Source organism: Syngnathoides biaculeatus, chromosome 13 (assembly GCF_019802595.1).
Source record: "Syngnathoides biaculeatus isolate LvHL_M chromosome 13, ASM1980259v1, whole genome shotgun sequence".
Taxonomy (NCBI): domain Eukaryota; kingdom Metazoa; phylum Chordata; class Actinopteri; order Syngnathiformes; family Syngnathidae; genus Syngnathoides; species Syngnathoides biaculeatus.
In genome coordinates this window covers 28,077,818-28,095,311 of record NC_084652.1, presented here as the reverse complement: position 1 = coordinate 28,095,311, position 17,494 = coordinate 28,077,818, and the positions used below count along the sequence as shown (strand labels likewise).

Genomic DNA, 17,494 nt, shown 5'->3' with positions numbered 1-17,494 from the left:
CTTTGACTTTAATTACTCTGTACTCAAAATTGAACATTGATGTCTGGCACAGAAAATGTTTCACCTTAAAAAAAAAAAAAAGTCTTGGAATCTAACTATTGAATAAGATATTATGCAAGACGCACTACATTAAAGTCCGGAGAAACTCCTGGCGCATAGGCCACGGCTCTTGATTTTAATTTGCTCCGTTATCAGGTTTTTTTTTTTTTTGTTTTTTTTTTTACAGTGAAGGTTAAAGATTGATGAATGAATTACAAAAACAAAGCTTTTCTTCCTTATGAAAATAGATGTGATAACTAACTCCAAAACGAGTGATATTTTGCCCCAAACTACCACGTTTGCCAATGCTGTCTCTGGCTCAAACCACAACAACCACTAAAACATACCAAGACACCTTCTAAATCTCTCCTCCACCAAGTCAACATCAACATCTTTATAGTAACTTGGAAGAAGCCTCTTTGAAAATATTATTATTATTATTATTTTTTTTTCTTTAAACTCTGGATTGTGCACAGAGTTTAGCGCTCATCTCCGGGCACTTTGCGATTCTGTTGTTCTCAGATAGAACGTGACCCCCTAACCACATAAAGGAAGAAAAGTAGTATGTGTTTTATTTATTTATTTATTTAGTTGCAAGCTCTGTTTTTTTTTTTCTCCGGGTGGGCACTGTGGTTTCCTCCCACACCCCCAAAACATGCAACATTAATTGGACACACTAAATTGCCCCTAGGTGTGATTGTGAGTGCGATTGTCTGGGAACCAGTCCAGGGTGTGCCCCACCTCCTGCCGATGACATCTTGGATTGGCTCCAGCACTCGCGAGACCTTTTGCGAGGATAGGCAACTGAAAATGGATACATAAAAAGATGACGCCCTGGTGCGACCCCTAACGGGACAAGCCGAAAGGAAAAGAAGCATGAATAAATCATAATGTGGCCGAATGAGTCAATGAAAGAGGAAAAGACTTTTGGAATGTTGACATTTGCTTGTCCAGCGAATGTGGGCGTGTGAGTGAAACGAGTCGCTGTGTCCAGGAGAGGGCGAGAGCGAGGACAGATTTGGCCAGCGAAGAAGAAAACCCGGAAAAGATTGGAATCGTTGATCCGCAGCGTCAATTTGAAAGTTATTTGAATTTCATCGTTAGACGTCTTTTTTCCACGTTGTCACGCGTAAGTCTGAAACTCAACCTTGAGTTTGGCGTTTTGTGTGCCTCTTGTACAAAATGTTTGTTTAGGCCTCCACATTCATGTTAGCTCTAAATACAGCTGAAGTCATTTTATTGTCCGGTGTGTTTATGTATATACTCGAAATAGCATTCCTTTCAGACCTACGGTGCAATAATAGATTAGCTACAGAGAAATGAAGAAAAATCAAAATCAACTGGTCTGTCTAAAATATGTGCATTCTGCCATATACCATCCCTGCTAAAAATGTTTTATAGAATTTCTACAGAACAACTTGTTCTATAGAACTTTGGCTGTGATTTTCTGTAGAATTTCTACAGATTACAATGTTTTCTATAGAAATTCTACAGGACTTGAGTCCTAAAGCTCTATACTTCTTTACAAATTCTTTAGAATGTTCTATAGATTTTTTTTTTTTCCAAGCAGGGATAGACACTAACAAATGTGGTCAATCTGGGTGTATCGATGGACTTGTTTGTAATTATTTTGATTATATGCAGCTGTGTATCTACCCTTTAACGACGTCTGTCTCCTTCAAATAATTTTATGTGACACACTTTTCATCTCTGACAGTGATGTAAGAAGTGCTAAAATTTGAAAAATTAAACATAAAGTATTAAGAGCAACAAATCAACTTCGTGATGCCTCCCAGCCTTGATGTGTTGCCATGGCGCCCAGTGGAAGTGATTTTGCACGAGTTGTTAATAATAAAAAAAAAAAAAAAAACTTTCAAATGTGTTCTAAAGCAGCCCATCCAGCATGACCGACGTGTGGCAGAGCGCAATGGACCATGCCGTCGCTGTGGCGCGAAAAGCTGGACAGGTAAACACACACACACACACAGTCGGAAGTAGGAGTTGTTGAAGAGTGTGCGGTGGTTGTTATTGTGAAGATGGTGCGCGATGCGGTGGGGAGCCTGCAGAAGGAGGCGGTGATGCTGAAGAGTTCGTCCGTCGACTTGGTCACGCAAACGGACCAGAAGGTCGAGGAACTCATCATCCAATCTGTCAAGGAGAAATTCCCAAGCCATTGGTAGGAAGTCCTGTCTGGTTTGGGAGAACTATTGTTAAAGATGTCTTTTGAAGAAACAGTAGATGTCAAGAGATGTGCCTTACAGGGATAAACAACTACGTCTCTTGTCGTGAACTTATCGCGATCCTCATGTCACGTCAGGTGAATGAAAGCGCTCTCGTCGTAGTTTACGTTATGCACTTACTGACAACAAGGTGGACTTTTTGTAGCATACATCAAATGGAGTTTACATAGGATTGCTATGTTAAATGGTTGTTTTTTTGTTTTTTTTTTTCCCCCCCTTCCCAAGCAACGATTTCAATGCTGTGCAGCCATCGGGGTTTTCGCAATGACATCCCAAACTGGGATAGCTGGAATTTCTTTCAACATCACCCCCCCCCACCCCCCCAACCCCAAAATGACGCTCCAACCTTCAGAACCTACAGGACGGCCCCCGTCTCAACATATGCTTACGTACTGTCTTCGGATGAGCTTTTTAGACCAGACACAGCACGCCTCCGTAAACCCCTCTGGTGGTTTCCCTTGCCCGGACGCGGCTTACTGGGGCCCTCTTTCCTGTGGGAGGGGCCACAGGGGTTGAGGTCAGTGTGAGGTGGGTGCTGGTTGAAGGCGGGGACCTTGGCCATCCAATCCCCAGAATCTACAGAAACTGGAATGTCACCTCTCTGGCAGGGAAGGAGTCCGAGCTGTTGTGTCAGGTTGAGAAGTTTCAACTAGAGAATGAGCACCCCCAAATTTGACAACAGGTTTCTCAGTTGGAAAAGGGTGGCGTGCCCTCTGCGGGTCGGGGCTGAGATCCTGCCCCAAGTGGATGAGTTCAAGTATCTTGGGGTCTTGTTTACGAGTGAGGGAAGAATGGAGCGGGAGTTAAGACATGCGGATCTGTGCACCGTCTGCACTGATGCGGACTTGCTATTGGTCCCATACTGAGAAGAAGGAGCCAAGCCAAAAAGTGAAGCTCTCCATTTACCCGTCAATGTACGTTCCTACCCTCACCGACGGTTGTGACCGAAAGAACAAGATCCCGGATACAAGCGTCTGAAACGAGTTTCCTCTGGAGGGTGTCCGAGCTCCCCCTGAGAGAATCGGTGAGAAGCTCTGTCAACTGAGAGGTGTTCCGATTCGAGCCCCTGCTCATCTGCATTGAGAGGTTGAGGCATCTGATTCGGAGGCCTCCCGGACGGCTCCCCCGGTGAGGCGTTATGGGCACGTCCCACCGGGAGGATGACGTCTCTCGGCTGGCCCGGGAACGTTTGGGGATCGCCCCAGGAAGAGCCCGTGGGTAAGGGGAAGTCTGGGCTTCCCTGCTAAAGGTACTGCCCCCGCGACCTGACCTCGGATAAGCGGTTGAAAACGGATGGATGAAACTAGAAAAAAAAAAATGGTAGTGAGTCTATGCTTTTTATATTGCAGTCTACACGTGACTTTTTTTTCCATTTCAGTTGTTTGAAAGATTGTCGCAAAATAAGAAGTAAGTCTTTGGTGTGCGTGTGTGTGCGCGTCAGCTTCATTGGGGAGGAGTCCGTGGCTGCGGGAGAAGTTTGCGTCCTGACCGACGCGCCCACGTGGATCATCGACCCCATCGACGGGACCACCAACTTCGTTCACACGTGAATTTGTCATCTTCATCGTCTTCTTGTTGTCTGACGTTGACTTGAGCTCGTCTGCTTTCCGTCGCAGCTTCCCTTTCGTCGCCGTTTCCATCGGATTTTCCGTCAACAAGCAGGTGAGAGCCCCGGAAAGGTTCCCCGACGTTCCTTCCGGCGAGCCGTCAATCGAGCCCTCGTGTGTCCGCCTCCCAGGTGGAGTTTGGCGTGGTGTACAGTTGCTTCCACGATCAGATGTACACGGCCCGCCGGGGGAGGGGCGCCTTCTGCAACGGGGAGCCGCTGCAGGTTTCCCAGCAGCGAGGTTTTCTTTCCGTCCTTCGCTACTTTGAAGTATTGGAAGCAGGAAGTGATGTCACCTGACTTTGTGTCAGACATCCAGCAGGCCATCATCGCCACGGAGTTCGGGTGCAACAGAGACCCTGAAACGGTGGACAAGATCTTCTCCAGCCTCAAAAGGGTCGTCACCATTCCTGTCCACGGGTAGGCGCAACTGCAGTTGGGCCGGCTGATTATGGAAGAAATCGTCGCAATTTATCAGGGTCATTCGTAGATTTCAAAACTTGTGTGTATTCGACGACCAAAACTCAACCTTCAATATAATTTCAAAGAAAAAACAAAACAAAGGATGCGTTTGTGTGAATATTCGTTAATTTCAAAGTAATGCCAACGCTAATTTTAGCTCCTCCGTCAATAGCGTTTTCCATTGAAAGTTATGCTAAAGCTGTCGTGTGATGTATGTAAAGATAATTGGTGTGTAAGGAACCCCCCCCCCCCCCCCCCCCCGGGTGTTTGACAGTCAACTCTCAGGCTGGGCATACGTCAAACGCTGCGTCGAGGGCACTTTCAAAACGCAGGAATTGACATGCCGGGCTGTTCGGCACAATGGCTTTTCTTCGACGATAATGCGTTTACCGTAGGAGTAAATATGTGCCACCGGGATACGAATGAAAAACGCCACTGAAAATGTCATGTTGTAAAAGTCACATGGCTATTTCAAAGAGATCACATTTAGTATGCGACGTCACGTGACTAAGAAAGCGTAACTGCCATTGGCTGGGTCTTGGGTTGTGACCTGAAGTAACCCCGCCTCCTTAACACTGAATTTAGACAGCGAATCGGAGCCAGTTGAATCTCAGGAGACTTTGAAGGTTGAATTTTGGTAAATCTGTTAACGTTGAAGAGCTCAAGTGAAATACAACTCTTGAAAATGTGATGACTTTGAATCAACAATGTGACTTTTCCGACATCAAATTTTCAGTGTCATTTTGAATTCAAATCCTGGTGGCACATACTCTTATTTACTTCCATAGTTTACGCCGACGAGAAGAAGAAATGACGATTGAATTTCACAGAGTCGCCCAGCCCCACCGATGACCCGCGGGCGGTCGCGTGTGCTCGCAGGGTTCGCGGCGCAGGAAGCGCGGCCATCAACATGTGCATGGTGGCGTCCGGCTGCGTGGAGGCGTACTACGAGATCGGCATCCACGTGTGGGACGTCGCCGCCGGGTCGCTCGTCGTCGCCGAGGCCGGCGGCGTCTTGATGGACGTGGAGGGTGAGAGCGCCGTTGTTGTGGCGACGCTTCACGCTGCGCATTGCCCTGCTCGTGTGTGTGCGTGCAGGAGGCCCAATGGACCTGATGTCCCGCCGCGTTTTGGCTGCCAACAATCGGAGCGTCGCCGAGCGTCTCGTCAAAGAAATCGACGTCTTCAGCGTACGCCGAGATGACGCAGCGTCGTGACCTCTGCGTTTGGCGCCAATAAGTAACAAATCTTAAAATTTGATGGCGTCAGTTTCATATTTTTTCATCTGACCCATAGCAGCCCTTGTGAATTCAAAACAAAACACAGCTTACACTATGCTCTGCTCTTATTTTGAACTGCATGTTGTTTGCCCTCGTTAGGATTTGGGAGTCCTACAACGACTATTATGAGTCAGTAGTTAGTTATTATTCTCATCCCGGTCACTTCATACTCAAGGGTATTGAACAGATCTAGCTGGACTGTTCTGTCTGTCTAAGAAGACGTTTCGCCTCTCAAAGTGCTGCAAGGCTTTGTTGGGACGCACTAGCCTGATTTGGTGTGGAAAAATAAACTACAGTCTGGCGAAAAAGTAACAAATTCTTATGCAGGTGAAGCCAGAAGTTGACCTACACTGAAGAAACACAATATGAAGTCAAATCAGACTAAAACTCTCCTGTTGCAGGTCAGTCAAGATCAAAATTTTCATTTTGTTAAATGGCACAATAATGAGAGAACTTGACATTATTTTCTTTGAGCTCAACAGTTAACGTACACAACAACTACTGTGTCTTGAAATAACATGGGGAAGCCCAGATAACTGCCGGCACATCTGAGCATGCATGCCGCGCCTCAAATACTCTGCTTCCCTGTTTGAGATCGTGGGAAAATCAAAAGAAATTGGCCGGGAAATCAGAAGAATCGTGGCTCTCCAAAGGTGCGGCTCATCCTTGGGTCCAATTTCCAGATGCTTGAAGGCGCCGCATTCATCTGTTCAAACCCTTATACACAAGTATAAATATCATGGGAATCTCGGGCTCGCCGAGAATGAAGCCATTACTCGTAAAGAAACATAAAAAAGGCGGATTATAGTTTGCAAAAAGACACCAAGACAAAGATCTTAACTTCTGAAGACGGGTCCTGTGGTCTGATGAAACTCAAGGGGAGCTGTTTATCCTCACGAGGGTTGCGGCAGCGCTGGAGCCTATCCCAGCTGTCAACCGACAATAGGCGGAGTACACCCTTGAGCTGGTTGCCAGCCAATCGCAGCGCACACCGAGACAGACAACAGTCGCTCTCACAATCACATCGACGGAGCAATTTACTGTCCAATTAACCTCGCAGACACGGGGAGAACATGCAAATTCCACATAGGGAAGGGGGTTGGGATTTGAACCCCGGTCCTCACAACTGTGAGGCCAACGTGCTCCAGCTGCGCCAGAGTGTCGCCCTCATATGAACTTCTCTCTCTCTCTCTCTCTCATCGTTGTGGCTTTTAACAAAATGAAATAATTTGGGTGATCCTGATTGACCTGAAACAGCATTTGCTTTCAGACAATGAGATTAAAAAAAAAATAAAAATGATTTGGACAATGTATGTCAACTTCTGGCTTCAATTGTATGTTTGCATACTTTCTTCACTTCCTTTATCTTGTCAAAGAGATGTAAAAAGAGAAATGTTTCAAGTCAACTTCAAATGTTTTAAATTGGCAATTGATTAACAGAAAGTTACCGGGCCCTGTGTGGGAAAAGTAATGACCCCGTTGTTAACTGGTGAATTCATTGTGGCGAAAGCTCACAGAATGTATCCAAAGTGGTTTCAGATTCGGGTGCAAAGGCAGGGAGCAAAATAAAGCGCTTCATATTATCGTAGTGTTGAAGTATGCTTTGGCCACTCAAAACGATGTCAGATCAATCGGGCAAATCCGAGGTCCGTAAAGTATCCATCTTTGAGATGCTGTTTGCTAACGTTGCAGTGCTAGGAGCTCGCTCAAAATTGGAACTACAACCAATGCTCAATGGCCTCCCTCAGCAGAGCTTGCAAGGACTACAGATCAATGAAAGTCCAAACCAACAGGTTTTTTTCCCCCTCAGGAAATTCGTGATCAGCAAACTACTATTTTCTGCCTTGTGCCGTTATTAAGACACTCACTCGCATCCTGCTGCTCCAATCTGGATTAGTATGAGTAATCCATCCATTATCTACCACAGGGGAAGTAGCTTCAGCAGGGATACCCAGACTTCCCTTTCCCCAGCCACTTCTTCCAGCTCTTCCCGAGAGATCCCGAGGCGTTCCCGAGCCAGCCGAGACGTCTACGTCTCCGGCGTGTCCTGGGTCGTCCTCGGGGGTCTCTTTCCGGTGGGACGTGCCCGGAACACCTCACCGGGGAGGCATCCGAATCAGATGCCCCAGCCACCTCATCTGGCTCCTCTCATTGTGGAGGACTAGCGGCTCGCCACTGAGCCCCTCCCGGATGACCGAGCTTCTCACCCCATCTCTAAGGGAGAGCCCGGACACGCTGCGGAGGAAACTCATTTTGGCCGCTTGAATCCAGGATCTTGTTTTTTTAGGTCACGACCCACAGCACATACACGTAGGTGAGGGTAGGAACGTAGATTGAGAGCTTCGCCTTTCGACTTAGCTCCCTCTTTAACACAGCAGACGCTGCACACCAAAAACTGACTTGACGGACTCCACGTCCACAAGAGCCGTGACCCCACCTGTTATTTTGTAAAATTTTGCTGAAACTGAAGTCGAGGACTGTTGACTGATTTCTTGCGAAATGAGGCCATGAAACATAAACCGACCCAGATGCTTTATTTGTGCAGGGAAAAAAAAAACAAAACAATAATGATTGAAAATGTTCCTGTTCGTAGGGAAAATAAAAGACACTGACGCTTAACTTTGGATGGGCGTGGCCCTCCACTCTTTCCCCTCGGTGAGCGCTCTTGGCTGGTGCACAAAGACACTGAAACGGACGCCCTGATTGGCCGCCGCTCTGACGAAGCGGCTGTTGGCCGTCATGGTAATGGCCCGCAGCGAGTCCCCGGTGCCGAAGATCAAGAGCGAGCGGCGGTTGACTTTGGCGCTGGGCGCGAGCGCCGTGGCTCGCTCCGACGGCCGGTCGTCCACCAGGCGCAGGCGGGCCAGTAGCTGGCGGGCACGCTCCTTCTCGCCGGGCCCACCTAGCGTGTCCAGGATGAGCTGAAAGTCGTGGACTGCAGCGTGGCAGGCGTACAACTCCTTGCCCGCCATGAAAGCATCCAGGAGCGGCAGCACCTGCTGGCGCCGCTCCTGCGCCGCCTGCTCAGTCAGGACGGGCTCGCGGAAGGCCAGATGGCAGCGACCGTGGCTCAGTGACGACACATACGCGATAAGCGTGGTGATGTCAAGGTTGACGCGGCCACACTCTTCGGCACGTACCTGCGCCGGGAACGCCAGGCTGGCCAGCACAGTGTCACGATCCACGCGGCTCGGCTTGGCCCGCTCCTCGTCATCCTCGTCTTCCTCGCCGTCGTCCCCCGCCGGCACGGCGTTGACGGCCACGATGTCCCCGCGGACGGCAACGCCCATTTCCTCCAAGCGCTGCGCCATGGGGCTCGACACGCCGTTGTAGAAGGCGAAGACCACATGCGGGTGGACGTACTGGACGGGCCGCTGGCGACTGGCGAGCACAAAGTCCTCGGCCTGCCGTACGAGACTCTTGGCGCCGTACTGGCCGCGACCCTGCCAGATGTTGTGCAGGGCCTCGGCTTTCCTGCCCACCGCCTTGACCCACGTGCGCCCGTCGTTGGCCACCACGTCCACCACCAGCGTCTGCCTGTGTCCGACCGCGTCCCGGTAGGAGATCACGTGCAGCACGGCGACCACTCCCTCCAGACTCTCGGCCGACTCCAGCACAGCGGTCAGGTGGGTCAGGTTGGTGCTATGCAGGTGGCACTCTTTGAAGGGCAGCCGGCCGCCTTCCACGCGGCGCAGGAAGCAGAGCTCGGCCCGGAGTTTGCCGCACAGTTTTCCGCGTCCTTCCACGGCCGGATCGATTTGTTCAGCGCGTTGACACAAGGCCTTGGCCACGCCTATGCGGTCCTGGAGCATGTCCTGCAGAGACATGATGGACGCATTCTTCCTGAGGACAGACAATGGCTCATGTTTGTGAGCTAGAAGACGCACAAACATTTGACATTTTGACCTGAATGGAGACGTGACAGGAGCGACGTGTTCATCTGTCGCTGGTGGACGGGGGGTGTCAGTGCTTTGTGAATCGAGTAGGCTATAGGAGTTTCCAAAATATGTCGGGGGGGTGGAACATGTTTCCTTATTAAATCCTACAAAGAGCAATTACACACGCTACACATCTCGGACATTTCCGGAAATGTTCATTGACAAACCCTGCCCCCAAAACATTCAGGTGAGTAGGACCCTTTTTCAAATTTATAAAATACATCTTGACTTGGTATTTTATATTTCCGTGCTTCTGACATATGTGAAGTATACAGTATACCAGAACTTTTCTTTTGGATCTGCCAGCGGTCAGGTTGCTTGAGAAGTTTCTCTGAGCCGCCAGAATGACTTTTATTTTCTCTTCCTTCCAATTACGCCATCTTGTGTGTCATAGAGGTCCAAGAACACAGGTGATTTTTCCCTAGCGTTAATTTATCCGATCGGTCTAAGGGTGGTGGTGACACACAAGATGGTGTAATTGGAAACCTCTCCATACTGATTACATGAATTTCATGCTACATTAATTTCTCCAAATGTATATATCCCCACAACCTACGCTATGTTTATTCATTCTTGACTTCTCTTTTTTCCCCATCCCTTTGAGTACTAAAGTAAACAACACCATATCACCTGACCGGCATCTGCAAACTCTAAACCTTTAGGCCCTCGGCTTTCTATAAGTACATCATCGTTGTTTTATGTGTTTATCTTTCGAAAAATCAGGTAAGATAATGATAAGAAATGTAAAAAATGTTCGACCCGGATGTAGCACCCCCAAAAACGTGAAAAAGACGCAAGTCACGCCTGAAATCTGGTCCATTTTCAGCGGTTTTTAAAGATGACTAACTTTCTTAATGGCTACCACAGGAAATTGATACTCTGTAAGTATCTGTTTGATAAAAACATTTCGGAGAACAAACATTTGAATTCCTAGTTAAGAATCCCGACGTTTCAACTGACTTCATACACCGCACGAAGCAGCTAAATGTTCACACCGTCACGCTAAACACACAAGACAGGCCAAAAAATGAGCAAAGAAGTGACGGACTTACTGCGGCAAGGGCTCGTGACGACGGACAGGCAAATTCGGATGCGAAATGGCAACAGGAACAAGCGCAGGCACCTTAGCATACTAGCCTAGCACATTCGGTCACGCCCAATGACGCGGAAGTCCACGCCTCTTTACACTCCGTTCCCCGATGACGTCAGCGCCGGTTCTTTTGTGTGGTCTGAACAATGACGTAGGATAAAAAGTGGACTGCGCACTCTGTTTCCATCATTGGTTCCGCCGTGGTCAAACAGGCTCCGGCTTCTGGTCAGGGCAAAAAGTATGGTAAACATACACACGTTGCTATAGAAAACGATGCAATGAATATCTAATAATTAACGCTCAAGGTTAAGCTGAAAGCCACTTGGCGGTGAAAAGTTACTTCTTTGCGACCGCCTGCACGTTTTTCGCAGCCAACGGCGCAACAAAAAAGTTAAACCGAACGTATTGCAGTTAAATTCAACGTTATTTACAGTATGTTTCGGAATGGACAATTGGAAGGATGTCAAAAGACGTCAACTTTCACGTCAGATACTTTTGCCCTGACCGGGAGTTGACCACGCAAAAGGGCCCTGTGCGCAGTCCACTTTTCATTCGATGTCATTGGCTCTGAATCACGCGAATCAGCTCCTTGGAAAGATTCATCAACGAATCGTTCAAAAATGGAGGCGCTTCCTCATTCTGTCAACGATCTGTCCTTGACGTTCGCTCACCGAAGCTCTTCACCGTCTCCATTCAGACTACTGGCAATTTAAGTTTTCTCCTAGCCAATTTTGGGGATGTTGGAGGAAACCGAAGTAGCCAGAGAAATCCCACACGAACACGGGGCGAACATCGCCAACGCCACGCACGGATTGCCGGAGTTGAACCCCGGCCCTGAGAACTGTGAGGCGGACGTGCTCACCGTGGCTCCCCTGATCCAAAGCCTGAGATGGAAAATTTAATTTACCTCTGACTTGAGGTTGTCAATATTTAATACATCGTGTAAGCGTTATCCTCACAGTTCTGAGGTCCCGGTTCAATCCCGGCGCCGCCTGCAGTTTACACGTTCGCCCCGTGACTGCTTGGGTTTCCTCCTACATCCCCAAAACATGCCACATTAATTGGACACTTTAAATTTAGTGCGGCTGTTTGTCTCTATGTCCGCTGCGTTTGGCTGGCGACCAGTTCAGGGTGTACCCCGCCTCCTGCCCGGTGACAGCTGGGATGAGGATAAGCGGCAAAGAAAATAGCTGGCTGGATGTTTTTCCGGATTTTAATAAAGGGCATGACAAAAAAGAACATTCTCAGGCAACAATAAAAACAAGCAATGTCCCAAATCATCTTTGATTGGAAAATAAATATTTTTATTTATCAGTCAAAAAAAAAAAAAGGTGAGGGGTGAGTGGTGGCATGCTAGGAGGGGCTAAGGCACATGAAGCAATGAGGTCAGAGGTCAGGTCCATCCTGCCATAACAGAAAAACACATGACTGTGTTCAAGGGTCAAAGGTCAGCCTCGCAAGCAGCAAGATGGGGCTTCATCAGCTCTTGACTTGTTTCCTTTTTTGGACCAGTTCTGCCAGCATCTTGTAACGAATCATGCAGTCCTCCTGAAACACACACACACAAACTTGGCACAGTGACCGATGTTTGATTGAGTTTTTGGTGTGCGGTGCAAAGCTTTCACTGGTCAGTCATCACCTTGCTTTTCCCAGGAACAACTTTGGCGATGCGATCCCAGCGCTCGCCGCTTCCTCTGGGGAACTGCTGCAGAGCCAGTTCCAGAAGCTTCTGCTGGTTCTGAGTCCACACCGCCACCTCCGGCTTGTTCTTGTTCTCCTGTGCCGCCGCCGCCGCCCCCTCCTCCTCGTCCAACTCGTCAGGGTTGAAATCTTTCTGCCGTCTGGACCTGAGTCGCCCCCCGTCACCTCCGTCGGCTTCAACCGCGCACTTCCTGTTCCTCCGCTTAACCGCCACAGCTTCTTCGTCTTGCTCCTCACTGGCGACGCCCATTCCACCGTCACAAACAGGAAGTGGCCTTGCGGGAAGAGAAGGCCCCTTCAACTCAGACAGCTTCACCAGACCTGCGCCGGCACACGGAAGACATCTGAAGCAAATGCGATCGGACGCCAGACCCAGGGCAGAAGACAACAGAGTGGAGTGGGAGATGTAATTGCGCGTGGACCTGTGCTGAGGTGGGTGAGCTCTTTGGCTTGTTTGACTTTGGTGGTCACCTGTTGAAGGAAAAGATCAAAAAGGTTCAGGAACATTTTCCCGACGAGCTAGCGAGCTAACGGGGGCTCACATCCGTCACTGATCTGCCGAGCTCGTGGGCGATCTTCTCCCAACGACCTGGCGTTCCTCCGGGGAATTTTCCCATCAATCTGCTGAGGAGGCTGACGTCGTCCTCGCTCCACTCTGACGCCTAACACGGACCGTACGCAACTTAGCGTGTTGCCGTGCTAACGCTAACGCTAACAAGAAGGCACCTTCTTCCTGGCGGGCTTCTGGTCCTGCAACCATTGGTCGAGCTGCTCTTCAACTTCCTGGATGGAACCCGTCTGCTGGTAACTTTGCAAATTTGGCTCCTCTGCCGACGGCTCGTAGATGGGGAAGTCCATCTTTGGTTTCTTAACCTTTGACCTCTTCTCTCCTGGAAGCGCAAGGCACGCCACCCGTCAGTCAAGTAGAAGACGAAGACGGAGGAGAGCGAAAAAGCTCCTTTCTTACTGGTCGCAACTTCCTGTTGGGCTTTTTTTTCCTCTTCTTGTTCCTCCCGCTGCCGCTTCTTCATCTGCTGGTAATCCTCGTAGTGCTGCTGCACCTCCTGCACTCAAGAAGATGCTTCCAGAAGCCGGCCTCTACGTACGCACGCACACCAAAAAGTCTACCTGCAGGGTTTGGGGCATGTGTTTGATAGACATGTAGATCCACATGCTGACTTTCAGAGGAAGAATGTCTTGCCAGTGGGGGCGCTCTTGAGCCCTGCGTACAGCAACGCATCACCGATGACGACCGTGACGACGTCACACAGGAATTGCTAACCCCGCCCCCCAGTACCTGTCAGTGCGCTCCACCGAGCCGTACTTGACCTCTTCTTTAGCGTTGCTCTTTTTCTTCTTCTCTCGCTTCTTTTTAACCAGCATTTCATCCTGCAAACATCATCCGGGGTCATCACGTAACTCGGCGCAGTCTAACGCTCCGGTGATTAAAGTCTTTCCCCCTTATTACGACCCAGTTCCAGCTTTCCACGTGGTTATTTCCGCCAAAGCGCCATTCCGTCCGCTCCATATTCTGTCGCCCTCCAAACGCAGCATTTCGGTCACGCGGGCCAGTCAGCCACCCAACATGGTCACATGGGTCACGTGTCCTAACGGGTATAACCGCACCAAAACCAGATTTGAACCCGAACCGAGACAAGAAAGCGACGATGGAGGGACTTTTAATAGCGCCGTGTGGCGATTTTGGATACATCACTCGGAGGAAGTCATTGAAAGAGTTTTGGATTTTCAACTGGGTAACTTGGAATTGTAAGCAACTAATTTGCAAAACCATCTCAGACTCACCAACTGTTTCTCCAGGTAGATGGACCAGATGACGGCGTAGTGTCCGATGGTGACGATGACGAAGAGCAGGAAGGCCAACTCGCCGTTGCTCATCTTCCTCACACGCCGGTAGTAGAAGACGGGCTGGCGCCAATCGGGAAGCCCGTTCACCAAGATGTCGTCGTACCTGCGTGCACCCGCAGAGGCCGGAGGTCAAGCGCGCGGCGTCACGCTCGCGACGGGCCGACGCCTCACCTGCGCCGTCTCTCGTCGTCCTTCAGGACTTCGTAAATGGCCACCAGCTGTGAAGCACAACAAAACCTTCCAATCTTTCATATCCGGTCTTGGTGTTTTTTCACACGGTGCTGCGCTTCACCTGTCGAAATTGCGTCTCAGCGTTTTCATCTTTGTTCTTGTCAGGATGCAAAACAAGCGACAGGCGGCGATAGGCCTTTTTGATTTCCGACGGCGACGCATCCTGAATACAGAGCAGACAACCGAGAGGACTTGATTCATTTCGACGTGGACCCCCGTCACCGTTTCCGTGGACAACCAATTCAGGGTGTACCCTGCCTCCTGCCCATTGACAGCTGGGATAGGGTCGGGCACTCTCACCACCCTTGTGAGGATATGAGGCTAAGAAAACTGATGGATAGATTATGCAAACACATTTTCTTAACTGATTCAAGTGCTTCGCTACACTCATACGAACTGGCGTGCCCATCATCACTACTGCTCGAGTGGCGATCATGTGACCATCGTCCAAACGATTTATCGTTCAATTGGACATGGGACTAGAAGAGTAACAGTTCAACACTAAACGTACTTAACCCACGCCTAGATTAGCCATTCGCGGTGTGGCAGACGGTTTTGGTAATGTCTGGTGGATTTTGTCAAGGGGGGATAACGCTGCCCCCGCTCGAAACGCCCCTGGGCCGACGTGGTTTCCATGGAGACGGTTGGAGGAGCACGAACCTGCTCCAGAGACAGGAAGCGGTAAAAAGTGTCCGGGATCTCTTCGACCAGATCCAGAAGCTCCAGGTCTGCGTCCCAAGCGTCCGACGGGAGGCCGACAGACAAGAGAGCCAATCCGAACAGCGCAAGCCAACTGGCCACCGTCATCTCGGGCTGCTCCCACGGCTCGAATCCGCCAGCTCAGCGGGCCGCTGAAACGGAAGTGCTCGGAAGGTACATCCGGGTCAGACAGCCTGTCATAGTTCAAATCAAGTGCTGTAAAAAGTGAAAAAAAAAACAGTTTGGGGTCATCCAACGATCTCAACACAGCCCACCCGAGCGAACCTTATTTTTTTTCCTTCGACTTCATTGAACATGGAAAAATCATACAACGAAATATGATATATTTAAATCACAAAGCAAGTTCGATATTTAAATAACACATCATGCAGTATAGAGTAACGAGCCACGTCTAGCCGAGCATTCCTTTTCTTTTTCTTTTTCTTAGCCGTGTTGTGACGGCGGGCTCCGTTGAGGTGGGCGTGTGTACTGATGTGTCGGTGAGACGGGGACTGCGCATGCGCGTTGAGAAGCGGAAGGGGAAAAAAAGTGAGGAGGAGAGAGAGAGAGAGAGAGAAAGGCCAGTGCGAAAGGAAGAAAACGTCGACGCACGGCGCCACCCGTTGGCGTAGAGAGGAACTGCAAGCTCTGAGTGCTTCGTGTTAGTGGAAGATAGAATGTTTTCAAATTTCAGGAAGATTGCAGAAATGTATGGCTTGAAATCGGTGTCATTTGCCACCTTTATACACTTTGTCGACTTGTTCTGGGTAACAGAGATTTTGAGAATTGTGCCTTCATTTTGACGTCGAGCAAGGTCAAATGGCATTTTGGACCGCAAGCAAATGATCTGCCAAGATCAAAGTTAAAGGGCCACTGTAATGAAATTCATGACTTTTAGTATGTTATTAATGAAAAGAACGACATGCGTTTTTTTTTTATTCACCACAAAACAGGATTTTGACGTGTACACCTTTTTGTAACTCCCTCCTTGAAAATCCTCTCGAGGGATTCGTTTTTCCGAGGAGAAACAGGAAGTGACGTACAGGACAGGACCGCCCTCAAGTGGACTCGTCTGTTTCTCTTAGTTTTACTTCCGGGAAGGTCGCTCGTTGTTCCTTCGTGTTAGCCAAAATTCCGCCTCGTTGCATTGCTGGACATTACTTGAACCCTCGGGAGGATGGATTTACCCTTCATAAGTTTGCAAGAGACCCGGTTCGTCGTGAAAAATGGGTTGCACGGGTACAGAGTACGAGAGCTTCGTGGGTTCCAAATGGCAGGTAGGTGTGTATGCAGCTACTAAAAAACAAACAAAAAAACAAACTTTGGAGAGGACCACGTAATCGGTCTCTCATAACGTAACAAAAGATCCGTGTACGTATGACAGGCGTGCTAAATGTGTCGATGTGGATCACGGGGAGTGCTAGAGCCTATCCCAGCTGTCATCACGCAGGAGGTGGGGTACACCCTGAACCGGTCGCCAGCCAATCGCAGGGCACATAGAGTCAAACAGCCGCACTCACAATCACACCGAGGGGCAATTTAGAATCTCAATGTAATGCATTTTTGGGGGGATGTGGGAGGAAAGCAGAGTGGCCGGAGAAAACCCACGCAGGCACGGGAAGAACACGCAAAATCCACATTGGGAGGGCTGGGATTGAGCCCGGGTCCTTAGGACTGTGAGGCCAACACTTTGCCACTATCACACCGTGCCGCTGACTGTGAATCAGTCTGGGCAAAAATCACATCTCTATATTTCACATACAATTAGGAAGCAGAGGTTCTGATGTTGTTGTGTGCAGTGTACTAGTAGGGGGGCGAGAGTCTCAACTCTAACCGCATCTAATAGATTCAATCATAAGCACAGTGAAAATGTGAAGGGTCTTCCACAGTTTCTTCTTCTTTTTATAATGATTATACTTCCCTTTTGTTGAGATTCCCTTCACGAGCGACTGCTCGGGCGGTACGTCCTCGCTCGTCGGTGCGCATCTATGAGGGCGGCTGGGTGGGCCCATCTCATCGCCGCCCCCGCCTCCATCAGGGCAGCTAATGCTAACGAGAACACTCGACACCACCACTGTGAGTGTGAAGAAGCTAATTCAAGACGCTCATCGTCACGTCCCGCAGGGCAGTGGAAAAACAAAAATGGAAAAGGAACCTGCGTGTGTTTATTTCTGAAACGTGTTCAACGTGCATTGGGTGCGGGGCGCCAGTTCTTCCGTTCATCACGAGTGACCTCAAGAGCAGGACTGCTGATAATTATCGCGACGCTCTGGCAGATGGCTTGCATGGGATTCACTCCAAGCTGATCAGTAAGTGTGTGGAGAGGGCCACATTTGTCGCCC

General features: G+C 49.3%; 3 protein-coding genes across 6 annotated transcripts; 1 reads left to right on the top strand and 2 right to left on the bottom strand.

Annotated features, from left to right (window-relative positions):
- Positions 1–286: 286 nt before the first annotated feature.
- On the top strand, positions 287–7,215 carry impa1 (inositol monophosphatase 1). 2 transcript variants are annotated; one of them, XM_061838888.1, is made up of 9 exons: positions 287–1,168; positions 1,933–2,005; positions 2,076–2,215; positions 3,721–3,825; positions 3,896–3,941; positions 4,018–4,126; positions 4,197–4,305; positions 5,227–5,378; positions 5,446–7,215. In XM_061838888.1, the coding sequence occupies exons 2-9, from the start codon at positions 1,943–1,945 to the stop codon at positions 5,562–5,564; spliced, it is 843 nt and encodes a 280-aa protein (XP_061694872.1). In that variant the 5' UTR covers positions 287–1,168; positions 1,933–1,942; the 3' UTR covers positions 5,565–7,215. The 2 variants fall into 2 exon arrangements, with proteins under 2 accessions (XP_061694872.1, XP_061694871.1); XM_061838887.1 differs by having other exon boundaries at positions 1,930–2,005.
- Positions 7,216–8,142: 927 nt separating this feature from the next.
- Positions 8,143–10,776, bottom strand: c13h7orf25 (chromosome 13 C7orf25 homolog). 2 transcript variants are annotated; one of them, XM_061838877.1, is made up of 2 exons: positions 10,618–10,776; positions 8,143–9,470 (listed from the first exon to the last, which is right to left on the bottom strand). In XM_061838877.1, exon 2 carries the CDS (start codon positions 9,452–9,454, stop codon positions 8,243–8,245), a length of 1,212 nt encoding a protein of 403 aa, XP_061694861.1. In that variant the 5' UTR covers positions 9,455–9,470; positions 10,618–10,776; the 3' UTR covers positions 8,143–8,242. The 2 variants fall into 2 exon arrangements, with proteins under 2 accessions (XP_061694861.1, XP_061694862.1); XM_061838878.1 differs by having other exon boundaries at positions 8,143–9,442; positions 10,618–10,766.
- A 1,149-nt stretch (positions 10,777–11,925) lies between these two features.
- dnajc1 (DnaJ (Hsp40) homolog, subfamily C, member 1) lies at positions 11,926–15,670 on the bottom strand. 2 transcript variants are annotated; one of them, XM_061840333.1, is made up of 13 exons: positions 15,438–15,670; positions 15,114–15,368; positions 14,515–14,616; positions 14,394–14,440; positions 14,160–14,325; positions 13,654–13,745; positions 13,485–13,578; positions 13,324–13,420; positions 13,083–13,246; positions 12,899–13,018; positions 12,779–12,827; positions 12,295–12,677; positions 11,926–12,203 (listed from the first exon to the last, which is right to left on the bottom strand). In XM_061840333.1, the coding sequence occupies exons 2-13, from the start codon at positions 15,258–15,260 to the stop codon at positions 12,135–12,137; spliced, it is 1,530 nt and encodes a 509-aa protein (XP_061696317.1). In that variant the 5' UTR covers positions 15,261–15,368; positions 15,438–15,670; the 3' UTR covers positions 11,926–12,134. The 2 variants fall into 2 exon arrangements, with proteins under 2 accessions (XP_061696317.1, XP_061696318.1); XM_061840334.1 differs by having other exon boundaries at positions 15,114–15,346.
- Positions 15,671–17,494: the final 1,824 nt, after the last annotated feature.

Excerpts from the sequence above, each read along its gene's own strand:
- dnajc1 (XM_061840333.1), bottom strand. The coding sequence starts at position 15,260 with ATGACGGTGGCCAGTTGGCTTGCGCTGTTCGGATTGGCTCTCTTGTCT. Across the intron at positions 14,326-14,393 it reads GACGACGAGAGACGGCGCAG|GTACGACGACATCTTGGTGA; the intron begins GTGAGGCGTCGG and ends GGGTGCACGCAG. Across the intron at positions 13,746-14,159 it reads TCTACCTGGAGAAACAGTTG|GATGAAATGCTGGTTAAAAA; the intron begins GTGAGTCTGAGA and ends TGATGTTTGCAG.
- c13h7orf25 (XM_061838877.1), bottom strand. The coding sequence starts at position 9,454 with ATGTCTCTGCAGGACATGCTCCAGGACCGCATAGGCGTGGCCAAGGCC.
- impa1 (XM_061838888.1), top strand. The coding sequence starts at position 1,943 with ATGACCGACGTGTGGCAGAGCGCAATGGACCATGCCGTCGCTGTGGCG. Across the intron at positions 2,006-2,075 it reads TGGCGCGAAAAGCTGGACAG|ATGGTGCGCGATGCGGTGGG; the intron begins GTAAACACACAC and ends GTTATTGTGAAG. Across the intron at positions 3,826-3,895 it reads ACCACCAACTTCGTTCACAC|CTTCCCTTTCGTCGCCGTTT; the intron begins GTGAATTTGTCA and ends TTTCCGTCGCAG.